This window comes from Diabrotica virgifera, chromosome 10 (assembly GCF_917563875.1).
Source record: "Diabrotica virgifera virgifera chromosome 10, PGI_DIABVI_V3a".
Classification (NCBI taxonomy): Eukaryota; Metazoa; Arthropoda; class Insecta; order Coleoptera; family Chrysomelidae; genus Diabrotica; species Diabrotica virgifera.
Window position 1 is genome coordinate 146,287,767 of NC_065452.1, and position 15,530 is coordinate 146,303,296.

Sequence of the window (15,530 nt, forward strand, 5' to 3'; positions counted from 1 at the left end):
TTTCAGACAATTTACTGTCCATCTTCAGGTATTCGGTAATAGTCTAGGAGCTAGTGAACCCTCCGACTAACGGTCGTCCTGTAAGGCTAGAAATTTTTCTAGTGATAATTCATAGCACACCAAGGCTAAAAACCATGACCTGGCAGGCATCAGCGGTGCACGTGTATCTACCAGGTGAATCGAAAAGTGCAAATTTAGGGGGTAAAATAAACTTTCTTCTGTAAGGTTTAAATTTAAGTGTGTTTGAGTAAGTCATTTAGAAGAAATGTGTACAATGACAGGCGATTCTGAAGAGCATAACACCTTGCCAGGCGAGGGGAAAAATTAGGGGTTTTTCCTAAAATTGTTCTTTTTGCATCGAACAAATTTCTTTTAGGTTTTTTGAATCATGCCAAACAGAAAATGTCTTTAGTGATTTTTCTCTTAAGTTAATAGTTTTTGTTATATAATCGATTGAAAATTTTGAAAATTGCGAAATCGGCCATTTTTAACCCTAAATCGGACATTTATCTAAAAATTTCAAAGTTGCCAAGGTAGGTAGATATTCTTTAAACATTTATTGATGAAATCCCAAAGAGTTTTTTGCAATACAATATCGGAAACGCCTTTGTTTTTTAATTGCTAATCAAGTGGGCGCGACACTGTAGTAAAAGTGAGGACGTTTGAGTTGGCATAAATTCATTATCTCGAGAATGGGCAAATTTCAAGAGAAATCCTCAGACGGGTCGATTTTTATTTTTAAATTAAGACTGTTTGGCATATATATAATACTAGTGACGTCATCCATCTGAGCGTGATGACGTAATCGATGATTTTTTTAAATGAGGGTAGGGGTTGTGTGATAGCTCATTTGGAAGGTTATTTAATTCTCTATTCACTAATATAAACAATTAATATAATTATTTATACAGGGTCTACAGAAATTTTTTTTTATTAAATTAACTTTGATTAAATTTGACAAATAGAAGAACATTTTTTTTTGTACACCCTGTATAAATAATTATGTTAATGTTTATATTACTGAATAGAGAATTAAATAACCTTTCAAATGAGCCATCACACAACCCCTACTCTTGTTTAAAAAAATCATCGATTACGTCATCACGTCCAGATCACGTTTCTAGTATTATATATATGCCAAACAATCCTAATTCAAAAATAAAAATCGACCTGTCTGAGGATTTCTCTTAAAATTTGTCCATTCTCGAGATAATGAATTTATGCAAACTCAAACGTTCTCACTTATACCGGGTGTCCACTTATATTTTCCCCCATTTTAACTGCCTATAACTTCTAAACGGCTCAAGATAGAAATATGCGGTTTTCACTGAAATGTTTTATTTTAGTAAAAGTTTTGTCTGAATGGATGGAATTTTTTATATCGCTTTCAAATACGAAATAAAAAATGGCGGATTTTTGAAAAAAAACTTTGTTGGCTTTTTTTTAATGTAACACCCAGTATATTCTTTTGTAAATTGAAAGAAAGGTCATTCACCTATCTAGCGATATAAAGTTTTTCAAAATCGGTTGTCAAATCACTTAGTAATTAATTTTTAAAATGAGAGGTGCAACGTGGATATCACATAACAAGTTATGTGATTTCCACATTGCATCTCTCATTTTAAAAATTAATTGCTCAGTCATTTGAAAACCGATTTTAAAAATTTTTATATCGCTGGATAGATAAATAATCGTTTTTTCAAGTTTTTAGGTAAGTGACCATTTTCTATATCGCATTTAAATAAAAAATGGCAGATTTTTGAAATAAAAAAACGTTGTTGACTTTTTTTATGAAAACACCCAGTATATTTTTTTGTGTCTTGAAAAAACGGTCATTTACCTATCCAGGGATATAAAAATTTTTAAAACGGGTTGCCAAATGACTGAGCAATTAATTTTTAAAATGAGAGATGCAATGTGGAAATCGCATAACATAATATCATTTTGCTCAGTTAGTTTATTTAGGTATGTGATATCCACGTTGCACCCCTCATTTTAAAAATTAATTACTCAGTGATTTGACAACGGATTTTGAAAATTTTTATATCGCTGGATAGGTGAATGACCTTTCTTTAAATTTGCAAAAAAATATACTGGGTGTTCCATTAAAAAAAAGTCAACAAAGTTTTTTTTCAAAAATCCGCCATTTTTTATTTCGTATTTGAAAGCGATATAAAAAATTCAATCCATTCAGACAAAACTTTTACTAAAATGAAACATTTCAGCGAAAACCGCATATTTCTATCTTGAACCGTTTAGAAGTTATAGGCAGTTAAAATGGGGGAAAATATAAGTGGACACCCGGTACGACAGTGTCGCGCCCGCTTGATTAGCAATTAAAAAAACAAAGGAGTTTTCGATATTTTATTGCAAAAAACTCTTCGGGATTTCATCAATCAATGTTTAAAGAATATCTACGTACCTTGGCAACATTGAAATTTTTAGACAAATGTCCGATTTAGGGTTAAAAATGGCCGATTTCGCAATTTTCAAAATTTTCAATCGCTTATATAACAAAAACTATTAACTTAAGAGAAAAATCACTAAAGACCTTTTCTGTTTGGAATGATTCAAAAAACCTAAAAAAATTTGTTCCATGCACAAAGAACCATTTTAGGAAAAACCCCTAATCTTTCCCCTCGCCTGGCAAGGTCTTATGCTCTTCAGAATCGCCTGTCATTGTACACATTTCTTCTAAATGACTTACTCAAACACATACTTAAATTTAAACCTTACAGGAGAAAGTTTATTTTACTCCCTAAATTTGCACTTTTCGATTCACCTGGTAGATACACGTGCACCGCTGATGCCTGCCAGGTCATGGTTTTTAGCCTTGGTGTGCTATGAATTATCACTAGAAAAATTTCTAGCCTTAGAGGACGACCGTTAGGAGGGTTCACTAGCTCTTAGACTATAAAGGCAGCTCAAAATGCTAAAAGATTACAAATTGTAACTAAAATAGTTCTATATCTTAAATAGTGTCAATATTACTCATGTAAGGTTTGAAAAAGATGATATCTTACATTATAGATAATATTATATTATATTATCTAATAATACGTACTTATATGTCGGTCCAACGAATATAATAAAACTAGTTTTTTTGTGGATGTTGTGTTGCTTCCTTTTATTAATCTTGTGAAATTCCTTGTTTATATCACAATGGGTAACCATTTTTTTCTTTACGTTGTATTTTGAGTGGTAATTTAAACAACTGTTGATGTGGGTTGGTTTTTTGTAAACTTTGCTCACATATCCTATATACTGTTTTGTGATTAACATATACAGGGTGATTGATTAGTGGGGTAAAGCTCAATAGATAGCAATAAAAGTTAATAACAAAAATTGTAGCCAACTTTGAGCTTCATATTACAAAATTAGAATGTTACAGGTTGTTCGATAACACACTGGAGGACCAAGCTTATGTTTTTTTTAATGGAACACCCTATATTTTATTTTATATTCGAAATCCTGTTAACTTCTTTATCACAAAAATATAAAGGTTTGTTATATTATACAGGGTATTTATAAAGTTATAACCAATTTTGTATTAAAATCGTAACAAGTTCAACTCCCTGTATAAATAAAAATAAGCACAACAGCAATGGTTTATTGGTGCTATATTTTTTGATTTGTTGTCAAAATTTTCAAGAATTATTGACATTTTCTTTATAGTAAATACAGGGTGAGTCAAAACGCAACTACATTATTTTCTCAGTAATGTTAAATGGAACACCCTGTATTTTATATCATTATTGAAAAGTAACATTACCGTACTTTAATTTTTATATAACATTCCCCATGTCCAAATTTATTAGTTTTCTAGATATTTTCATTTTTCAGAGCAAATTATTTTAGGTGTCTAAATTTATCTACATTTTAAGTAAGCCATGACTGAATTGACAATTGACGATTACTGATTATCAATCCGGTAATCAATGTAACAATGTAGCAAATAAAGAAATAAAAATAATTTATTAGTAATACATTTTACAAAAAAAAACACAACCACAACATGCAACATTTTTGAAACAATTAAAAACTACTTTTTTTATGTGAATTTAACAAATAAAGAAAGAAAATTAGTAATAAATTTTACAAAAAAATACACAAACACAAAATACAACATTTTGTGAAGACAATTAAACACTACTTTTGTATGTAAATGTAACAATGTAACAAATAAAGAACGAAATAGCTATTTGTATAACAAGGGAGGAAAGTGCTACTTTTCCTCCCGAGAATGAAGTTTACTGCCCGACGCGTAGCGGAAGGCAGTAATCATTCAAGGGAGGAAAAGGCACTTTACTCCCATGTTATACATATGGTTTTTCCACCTTCCTCAAATAACAAGTAATTTTTTCATTTTTACTTAATTTATTTATGTAACTAACCAACAAAATTTATTAGAACTAAAACTAACAAGTAAGTACAATATAACTGTCAACTGTCAAATATAAGTCAAATTATTAATGTAAACATTGTTAAATCAGAATAACAATTTACTGTTTTTTACCATTCTGTAAAATACAGAGTGTTTTTAAATAAACGTTAAAATGTATAGATACTTACGTAATAGAAAATAGATATTGTACAGGGCGTAAATAAGTTATATTTCATGAATGAAATACCATGACGTCACTTTTACTTTTCCTCCCTAGGGAGGAAAAATATTTTCCTCCCTAGGGAGGAAAAGTACAACTTTGCTCCCTACAATCAGGTCCGGAAAAGTATACTTTCGGTAGAGGTAGGTGGAAAAATAATTTATCAGTAATACATTTTGCAAAAAAAACATGTTTGAAAAAATTAAAAGATACTTTTAATAACATATTTTCAATATTTAATTACATAAGGTGTTCAAAATTACGTCCTATCACATTTATGCACGACTAAAAACGATCCTTGAACGAACTATTTACTCTACGAAGCATTAGTAAATTAACACATCGAAATACACTTTGTATTCTATTTTTCATCTCATCCCTTGTCGTTGGAGGTATTTTATAAACTTCATTATTAACGTAACCACAAAAAAATCAGTCCAGTTTATTAAATTCTGATGATTTGGGTGGCCGCGCTACTGGTTTATTGAAAAATGAAAATATCTTAGATATAAAATAGAGGGTGTTCCGTTTAAAATTACTGAGAAAATAATGTACTTGCGTTTTGACTCACCCTGTATTTGATATAAAGAAAATTACCAATATCAATCATTCTTGAAAATTTTGACGATACGTAAAAAATATGGCATGAATAAACCATTGCTGTTTTGCTTATTTTTATTTATACAGGGAGTTGAACTTGTTACGATTTTCATATAAAATTGGTTATAACTTTTTAAATACCCTGTATAATATAACAAACCTTTATATTTTTGTGATGATGAAGTTAACAGGATTTCAAATTTAAAATAAAATATAGGGTGTTCCATTTAAAAAAACATAAGTTTGGTCTGTCACTGTGTTATCGAACACCCTGTAACATTCTAACTAATTTTGTAATGTGAAACTCAAAGGTGGCTAAAATTTTTGTTATTAACTTTTATTGCTATCTATTACTATAGCGGATCTATTTAGCTTTACCCCACTAATCAATCACCCTGTATATAAAAAAGAAGTAAATTGTTTTATTTTTCTATGGTGAATTTTATTGAATCTTCTTTATTGTTGATGTCCATCAGAAATTTATTCAATGCTTCTGATTCGTGGGACCAAATGGAGAATACATTATCTACATGTCTCCACCATACTGTGGGCTATTTGTTTTGTTTGAGTACATTGTTTGTCCAACGAGGAGATACTACGCCGGATAGGTAAGGAGAGAGAGGTAGGAATAACTATAAAGAAAAGAAAGTTGGAATACTTGGGTCACGTTACAAGGCTTAGTAAATATAGAGTACTTCAGCTAATTTCATCATCATCAGTAGCTCGACAACCCTTTTTGGGTCCTGGCTTGTTCTAGGATTTCCGCCATTCTGTTCTGTTCCTTGTTTTGTTCTTCCAGTGGGTAATCTCAAGTGTTCTCAGATCTTGTTCCACTTGTTCCATGTATCTAAGTTTGGGTCTTCCCTTTGACCTTCTCCCTACTTTTGTTTGCCTCATTATATGTTTTGGTGTTTCGGTCTCCAACATTCGTTCAACATGGCCCATCCAGCGCAGACGTCCGATCTTTATGGATGTTATGACGTCGGGTTCGTTGTATGCTGCGTATAGTTCAAAATTATATCTTCTGCGCCATACGTCATTTTCTTTCACCCCCTTATATATGTGCCTAAGGATTTTTCGTTCAAACGTACCTAATAAGTTCTCATCGCTTTTCGACAGTGTCCATGTCTCTGATCCATATATAACAACCGGTTTTATCACGGTTTTGTATATTTTGCATTTGGTTTTTCTCGTGATGTTGTAACATCTTAGATGTTTAATTAGTCCATTATATGTTTTATTAGCAATATGTATTATTCTCTTAACTTCTTCGCTGACATTGTTATCTGCGGTAACTAGTGAACCTAGATATGTAAAAAAATTTACGCTTTCGATGTTATAGTCACCTATTGTCAGATTCAGTAGGTTTCTTTGGCCTGTCGATTTGCTGGCCTTCATGTATTTGGTTTTTATTTCATTAATATTTAGGCCACTATTTTGTGCCGCTCTTTCTATCGAATTAAATGCTTCTATCATTTCTCTTTTGCTTCTCGCTATGATATCAACATCATCTGCAAATGCCAATATTTATACACTTTTTGTTATTATTGTTCCTCTGGTGTTGACTTTTGACTCTCTAATTATTTTCTCTAATGTGATGTTGAATAGAATACAGGATAGGGCATCTCCCTGTCGTAGGCCCGTTTTAACATGGATTGTATCTGTTAGTGCGTTTTGAATTCGAATTTTGCTTTGTACTTTAAGTGTTTCTTTTACTGTATCAATGAGTTGAGTTGGAATATTAAACTCTTTCAGGGCGTGGATCAGAAATTCTCGATGGATACTATCATAGGTACTCTCAAAATCAATGAAGAGATTATGTGTGTCTATATTAAATTCACTAGTCTTTTCCACTAGTCTTCAGCTAATTTATCGAGGGAAAAATAGACAGCATAAGGGTCCACGGAGAAGGAGACACTAGTGGCTCCAAAACTTGCGACAATGATTCGGATTGTCATCTGCCGAACTATTCAGATCTGCCAAAACAAGGTCAGAAGAGCCATATTAATTGCCTACGTTCGGAACGGACAAGGCATGTGAAGGAGGCAATGATTGTTCGAAATCCTCCATGAATCATCATCATTCCCTTTGCCTTATCCATATGTGGGGTCGGCTTCCCTAATTGCATTTCTCTACACACCATATCTTGGGTCATATCAATGTCAATCCCCTTTACCAACATGTCCTGCCTTATCGTCTCCCCAGGTCTTCTTTGGTCTTCCTCTCCTACTCCTTCCAGGAATCTGCACTTCAGCTATTCTTCGTATTGGGTGATTAACGTCTCGAAGTTTAACATGACCAAACCATCTTAACTTATGCTCTCTCATTTTGGCATCAAATTGTGCCACACCTAGACTTCCCCTAATATACTCATTTCTAATTGTATCCTTCTTTGTCACTCCACTCATTCATCTAAGCATTCTCATTTCCGCCACATGCATTCGTTGTTCCTCTTTCTTTTTCACTGTCCAAAATTCAGTTCCGTACATCACAGCCGGTCTAATGGCTGTTTTATAGGATTTTCCCTTCAGCGTCATTGAAATTTTTCTGTCACACAACACACCACTCGCTTCATTCCACTTCATCCATCCAGCCCTAATTCTACTGCATGCATCTCCATCTATTTCTCCATTACTCTGTAATACTGATCCTAGGTACTTAAAACTATTGCTTTTCACAATCATTTCACCATCCAAAGATACCATTTTATTTATAGTAACTCCATCTTTAAACGAACATTCCAAATACTCTGTTTTTGTCCTACTAAGTTTTAAACCTTTTTCCTCCAGAGCTTGTCTCCACTGTTCCAGTTTTTGTTCTAAGTCTCTTTCACTATTTCCTATTAACACTACATCATCAGCATACATTAGGCACCATGGAATATTACCCTGTAGTTTCGCTGTTATCTGGTCCAAAACTAATGAGAATAAATAAGGACTAAGCACCGAGCCTATCCTACTTTCACCTGAAATTTATCAGTCTTTCCCACACCTGTCCTAACACTAGTCGTTATTCCCTCATACATATCTCGCACAATCTTTACATATTCGCCAGGGACTCCTTTCTTATTGAGTGCCCACCACAGAATCTCTCGAGGAACTCTATCATATGCTTTCTCAAGATCAGTGAATACCATATGAGCGTTGGTCTCTTTATTCCTGTATTTTTCAATCAGTTGCCTTACAATGGAAATTGCATCTGTTGTTGATCTGCCCTGCATAAAGCCAAATTGATTATCGGATATTTCGGTTTCTTCACGTATCCGTCTATCAATTACGTATCCGAAATTCTGCATGAATATGTCTGCTAATAATGGAGATAAGGATGAGTGCTAATATTGAAGAAGAAACAGACTTTAAAGCCTACATACAAGAAGGGAGAAGAAGAAGGATGCGTCCATGGCTAATTCTAACTTGTGTTTGTAGAAATCATTATCTAGTTGAAAATAATTGTTGTCTGTGCATGTTAGTACAGTAACTGTTAGTAACTCCATGATAGTTGATACATTAAGTTTGGTTCTTATTGTCAATGTATAGTCCCTATCTAATTTGACTCTTATAGTTTTCTCCAATAGCACATTGGTGAAAAAGCTGTTGATATCGAAACTTACTAGGATATTTTTGGAATTTATTTTTGCTAGTTTTGGTGGTCTGAGGGATATATTTTCTTTGTGAATTTTTAGGACTCAGTATGGGTGTGGTGTCTTGCTGTAATGCATTGTTGGTGTTCTTCTTTGGTAGTCTGTCAGGTATTCCTTAAATTTGCGCAGTGTTTAATATGTTTTGTTTTCCAGTAATTTGGTTGCTTTCTTTTTTAGTTTTGTGAAAGGTCCATTTGTGACCAATTCTTGAATTGTCTCCTGATATTGACTTTTGTCCATAATTACAGTTGAGTTGCTCTTATCAGCTGATAAGTACTATTATTATGGACTCATCTTTTTTAGTGCTTTGATAGCTCTGAGTTCCTATTTACTAACATTTGCTTTTGATTTTGTGTTTTTCACCAGTTCCTTTTAGCACAGTACTTTATATTCTTCTTTTTCGTGCATTGGCAAGTACTTACAGACTTTTTCAAGTGTTCTAGTTTACTATTTCCTTCACTTTACTTTATTTTACTTAATACGTAATAATTCATATCTTTTACAACGAATTGAATAAGAGTAACGTTGGAAACCAAATCTTTCATAACAATTTTGCTTCTTCTTCTTCTTCTTCGCGCGACTAGGATTACTCCTGTTTGTCTGTCTCTTATTCTGTTTCAGTTGTTGTTGTCTTTCCACCTTTTCGGCGGCCTTCCAACGGGTCTTCTGCTATACGGCTTGTTGTTTGTACAGATGTTCGCTAATCTATCTGGTTCCATTCGGTTTACATGTTTGTTCCAGTTTTTCTTTCTTGTTTTTATTCACCTGGTAATATTTTGAATTTTGCATCGTTCTCGTATACTTCTGTTGCTTTATCTGTCTCTTAATGATATGCCCGCTATTGACCTTAATACTTTCATTTCGACAGTGGCGTAAAAAACTCCGTCGGGCCCCCCCGCAGAATTGGAAATGGGGCCTCCTTTAAAAAATTACTAAATGCTACATGTGTAACAAATACCTATAATTATGTGTTACAGACCAGTAAATCAACGTAAAATATGGCGATACCGTGTAATTTTCAGTGTCACCACTGAAGTGGTCAACTCAAGACTTTTCGAGTTATTTATGAGTAGAAATGTTTATTGTTCAACAAAAAAACCACGTTTGTAGGCGATTATTCGCAAATTAAGTATTCCATCGAAAAGAATATTGTTAGCAAAAATGTATCTAGCTTATAAAAAAAATGAAACAAAAATGAAGTCTATCGACTCAGTAAAAGGAAACTTGAATAGCTCATAAAAAGTTTTTCTTATTCGTTAAATTCCAAATCAAATATTTCAACGTGAGATATCCAAAAAATTAAATACTGTTCGGGGAAACTTATTAGAACTTTTTTAAAGTGTTTAAAAGAAGCTTTATTTTTTGCAAAAGTTTCTAGCATCAAAACTAAGCCAAAATACAGTTAATCCCATTTTTTGGTAAAAAATTGTGAAAATCTCCCCAAACGAAACAAATCATTATCGCCTTACAAATTACCTAACTTTTGTATACGACCTGTAAGTTTTACCGGTTCAAAGTGCTTATTTTTAAAAGGTTTCTAGTTGAAGGGCTTGAACGAGTCACTAATCACGAGTATATGAAAATTTTAAACAGCCATGTCCTAACCAATTTTTGTCTTACAGAAAAACAAAATAAAGCCAAAATATTTATAAAGGCAAGACCTACCTACATTTCTTTACTCTTTGAGATTTTTCGTATCACTAATACTTTTTAAGTTATTTTGAAACAAGGCATTTTTCCAAAATAAAAAAACTTTTAAATTTTTTCAAAATTAATAACTTCGAACCGGTCAAACTTACAGATCATATAAACAATAAATGTTAAAAGTAAATGGTAAAGCGCTAATGATAAATTTTATTTGGGGTGCGAAATAGGGGCAGATTTTCACGATTTTTTTTTGCCAAAAAAGGGGCCAACTTTATTTTGAGCGTAACTCGTATAGTTTTGGTGCTAGAAATTTTTATAAAAAAATAACAATAAAGCTTTTTTTGAAACATTTAAAAAAGTTTAAAGAGTTTTTCCCGAAAATTACTTCATTTTTTGGTTATTTCAGGTTGAAATATTCGATTTAGAATTGGACAAATAAGAATAATTTTTCATGAGCTTCAATTGTGCTTTTACTGTGTCGATAAACTTCATGAATAAGTACACCATTTTCTGTATCTTATCTTATAAGCTACATTTTTGCTACAAATATTTTTTCGATATCTAATATTTATTTAATTAGATAAATACTTATTTTTTAATTATTTGCGAAAAACCCGTCTGAAAACGTTGTTTTTTTTTTTTGAAAAATAAACATTTTTACTCGCAAATGACTTGAAAAGTATTAGCATAGATAAAGAAACTCTATAGAAGAACAAAAGTTGCTTATAATTTATACATTTATACATTTATACAGTCAATTTATACATTTCCGGATTATTTTAAACGTATGTTTTTTACCCCAATGAGGGGTGTCACCCCTCGAAGTAAAAGCAACAAACGGCATAAATCCAACTTTAAAGTGGAGTGTAACTAGAACCTAAATCCAATTTGTCAAGCAAATACGTCCGTCGTGACGCTGATAATTTCACTCCAAAACTGTCATTTACTGAGCTATTGGTGTATTCATGCAGTTTATGACGACTCACATTTTTCATCTTTATTGGTATAGAATAAAATAGAACAAAAATTACTAAATGATTACATTAGTATTATTCTATGAGATGAACAACTTTCTTCGTGCACTATCTACTATCAGCGAATATATCTACAATTTTATTAATTCGGATGGACAACTTTATTTTCAATACTGCACTGCTTAAAACACGTATGTATGCAAATAATATATAACAACACATTTTTACATATATTAGACAACAAGATGGGGCCCTTGACATTTTGGGGCCCCCGTAAGCTTCATGCTGCGGGGGCCTCTGTTACGCCTCTGGATAATTGTATCGAAATACTAAACGTAGGTAAAGATTAAAGAGAAAACCCATTTCTAGAGTTCTAAAATTCGGCAAATTACAATTCTCAAATCTTTCAATAGTCACGTTATAGCATTATAGTTTATTGTCGTTACCATAAAATTTCGGTATGCCGGAAGGGATTAAGTTTCTAGATATTATGAGATGATTCACTTGGCAAATGCGTCTATTTAGAAATTTACGTTTTTAATTTTAAACACACAACGTAAAATAATATAACAATTTTTATACAGTAAGCACGTAAAGGTTGGAATAAATTCATTTTCTCAAGAACGGACGATTTTGGAAAAAAATACCGAAACAGGTCAATTTTTATTTTTAAATTACGACTTTTTGGCATATATATCATACTAGTGACGTCACCCATCTGGGCGTGATGACGTCATCGATGATTTTTTAAATGAGAATAAGGGTCGTGGGATAGCTCATTTGAAAGGTAATTCAATTCTTTATTCAGTAATATAAACATTAACATAATTATTTATACAGGGTGCCCAAAAAAATTTTTTTTGAATTAAATTTATTGACATAAAAAGAAGAGTGTGTGTAATTCATTTAATTCAAAATACATTTTACTGCTATCAGAAAACAGAAAAAAATGTTTTTTGGCAAATAAATGTTGTTTTTTTGCTTAAATTCAATATTAAAGCAGCCACCCACCAGCCTCGTGACAATTTGAACATTTAATTTAAGCCAATATCAATGATTATTTTTCACATATTCATTTTTTTCTGTTTTCTGAGAGCAGTAAAATGTATTTTGAATTAAATAAATTACATATATTCTTCTTTTTATGTCAATAAATTTAATCCAAATAAATTTTTTTTGGACACCCTGTATAAATAATTATGTTAGTGTTTATATTACTGAATAGAGAATTGAATTACCTTTCAAATGAGCTATCACACGACCACTATTCTCATTAAAAAAATTATCGATGACGTCATCACGTCCAGATGGGTGACGTCACTAGTATGATATATATGCCAAAAAGTCGTAATTTAAAAATAAAAATTGACCTGTTTCGGGATTTTTTTCCAAAATCGTCCACTCTCGAGAAAATGAATTTATTCCAACCTTTACGTGCTCACTGTATAATATCAGATGACAAGATGGGGCCCCTAAGCGATTGGGGCCCCCCGCAAGCTTCACGCTGCGGAGGCCTCTGTTACGCCCCTGCATTTCGATATTGTTGACTTGTTTTTTCGTCTTTCTTGTATCGGTCCTTGTCTCCACTGCATTAGGATAGGTCTTACTGTTGTCTTGTATACTTTTATTTTGCTTTCCGTGGTCAGATATTTGTTTCTCCATATGGTTTCTCGGAGGAAATCACTTACTCTTGCCGCTTTTGTTGCTTGTGTTGTGGTCTCTGTTCTTATATTCCTGTCACTAGTGATCTCTACTCCTAGGTAATTGAATTTCATTACTTGCTCTACAATAATTTTGCCTTTCATAAAAACAATATTAAATGTATTCCAATAATGGATGAGCTGAGCATTGAACTAATTTTTATATTTTTCTTCTAGTTATAACTGGGGCCACAGACGGCATCGGCAAAGCATTTGCTGAAGTCTTAGCAAAGAAAGGATTAAATATAGTGCTAATTAGTAGGACTCAATCCAAGCTTGAAGATGTCGCTAAAGAATTGGGTAAGTAATTTTAACATTCTATTATCTCATCTATAACTTATTCTAGTATATAAGACAATTCCAAAATATGTAAAAGAGTCGCGTAGAGCAATAAATCAATTACATGAAGTAATTTCGTAGGAGTACCAAAAATATGTAAATGTTAGATAATATTCGTAAGAATTTCTAATTTTGCTGTACAGCTTGGCTCGTCTACAAAAATTTCTAATCTGGCTATTACTATTATTATAATTCTTCGCATAAATGTGATTGGGTCTTTCTTCGAGTTTTCCAGTATATTCCACCAGTCCATTGAAGATAACCATTGAATAAAATTGAGAAAAATAATAACATAATAGCTAATATAAAGAATATTGGTAACAAAGTGTATGTAGTAACTATCTAAAGTCTAACTATACAAACTTATTATACAATACCGGGTGTCCACTTATATTTTCCCCCATTTTAATTGCCTATAACTTCTAAACGGTTTAAGATATAAATTTGCGGTTTTCGCTGAAATGTTTTATTTTAATAAAAGTTTTGTCTGAATGGACTGAATTTTTTATATCGCTTTCAAATACGAAAAGAAAAATGGCGGATTTTTGAAAAAAACGTTGACTTTTTTTTAATGGAACACCCAGTATATTTTTTTGTAAAATGAAAGAAAGGTCATTCACCTATCCAGCGATATAAAGTTTTTCAAAATCGGTTATCAAATCACTGAGTAATTAATTTTTAAAATGAAAGGTGCAACGTGGATATCACATATGTACATAAATAACATTAATATGTGATTTCCACATTGCATCTCTCATTTTAAAAATTAATTGCTCAGTCATTTGACCACCGATTTTAAAAAAATTTATATCGTTGGATAGGAAAATGATCGTTTTTTCAAGTTTTTAGGTAAATGACCATTTTTTTGTCGCTTTTAAATAAAAAATGGCCGATTTTTGGAAAAAAAATACGTTGTTGACTTTTTTTATTGAAACACCCAGTATATTTTTTTGTAGCTTGAAAAAACAGTCATTTACCTATCCAACGATATTAAATTTTTTAAAATCTGTTGTCAAATGACTGAGCAAATAATTTTTAAAATGAAAGATGCAATGTGGAAATCACATAACATAATATCATTTTGCTTAGTTATGTTATTTAGGTATGTGATATCCACGTTGCACCGCTCATTTTAAAAATTAATTACTTAGTGATTTGGCAACCGATTTTGAAAAACTTTATATCCCTGGATAGGTGAATGACCTTTCTTTCAATTTACAAAAAAATATACTGGGTGTTCCATTAAAAAAAGTCAACAACGTTTTTTTCAAAAATCCGCCATTTTTCTTTTCGTATTTGAAAGCGATATAAAAAATTCAATCCATTCAGACAAAACTCTTACTAAAATAAAACATTTCAGCGAAAACCGCATATTTCTATCTTAAGAAGTTTAGAAGTTATAGGCAGTTAAAATGGGGGAAAATATAAGTGGACACCCGGTATAATACCTACAGGAAACTCTCTCTCTTCAATCCAGGCCCCCCGGAGGGAGTGTAGTGGTCGACGTGATGTCATGTATTGTCCGTCTCCAAAGATCTCTGTCTCTGGTCATTTCTTTTAACTCATGCATAGGTCTTTTACATATTCCTGTAATTTGATCGATCCATCTTGTTGGGGATCTTCCTCGTGATCTTCGGCCTTCCACCTTTCCTTGTATAATGAGTCTTTCCATGTTTTCTGTGTTGGCTCTCATAACATGTCCAAAGTATTTTAATTGTTGGAGATGGACTTTACTGGAGAGCCGTTGGCTAACTTTTAACTCTCTTAAAATCGAATTATTTGGTATATGGTAGGTCCAAGGAATTCGTAGCATTCGTCTCCAACAGAACATTTCAGTGGCGTCTATCTTTCTTCTTTCCGAATTTCTCAGGGTCCAAGATTCACATCCGTAAGTCAATATTGGGAATATTAAGCAGTTGATCAACCTCATCTTTAACGCTCTTGAAATTTGACAGTCCTTCCATATTGTGGTCATTTTTGCTGTGGCGACTTTTGCTAGATCACATCTACGTTTTATTTCTTCCTG

At 32.3% G+C, this 15,530-nt stretch overlaps 1 protein-coding gene across 5 annotated transcripts in view; it reads left to right on the forward strand.

Moving 5' to 3' along the window:
- Positions 1–15,530, forward strand: part of LOC126893396 (very-long-chain 3-oxoacyl-CoA reductase) — a 96,220-nt gene that overhangs the window by 50,290 nt on the left and 30,400 nt on the right. For all 5 annotated transcript variants that reach the window (XM_050663534.1, XM_050663535.1, XM_050663533.1 and 2 more), the window contains exon 3: positions 13,343–13,465. In XM_050663534.1, the coding sequence (XP_050519491.1) occupies positions 13,343–13,465 (123 nt within the window). The remainder of the gene's footprint in view (positions 1–13,342; positions 13,466–15,530) is intronic.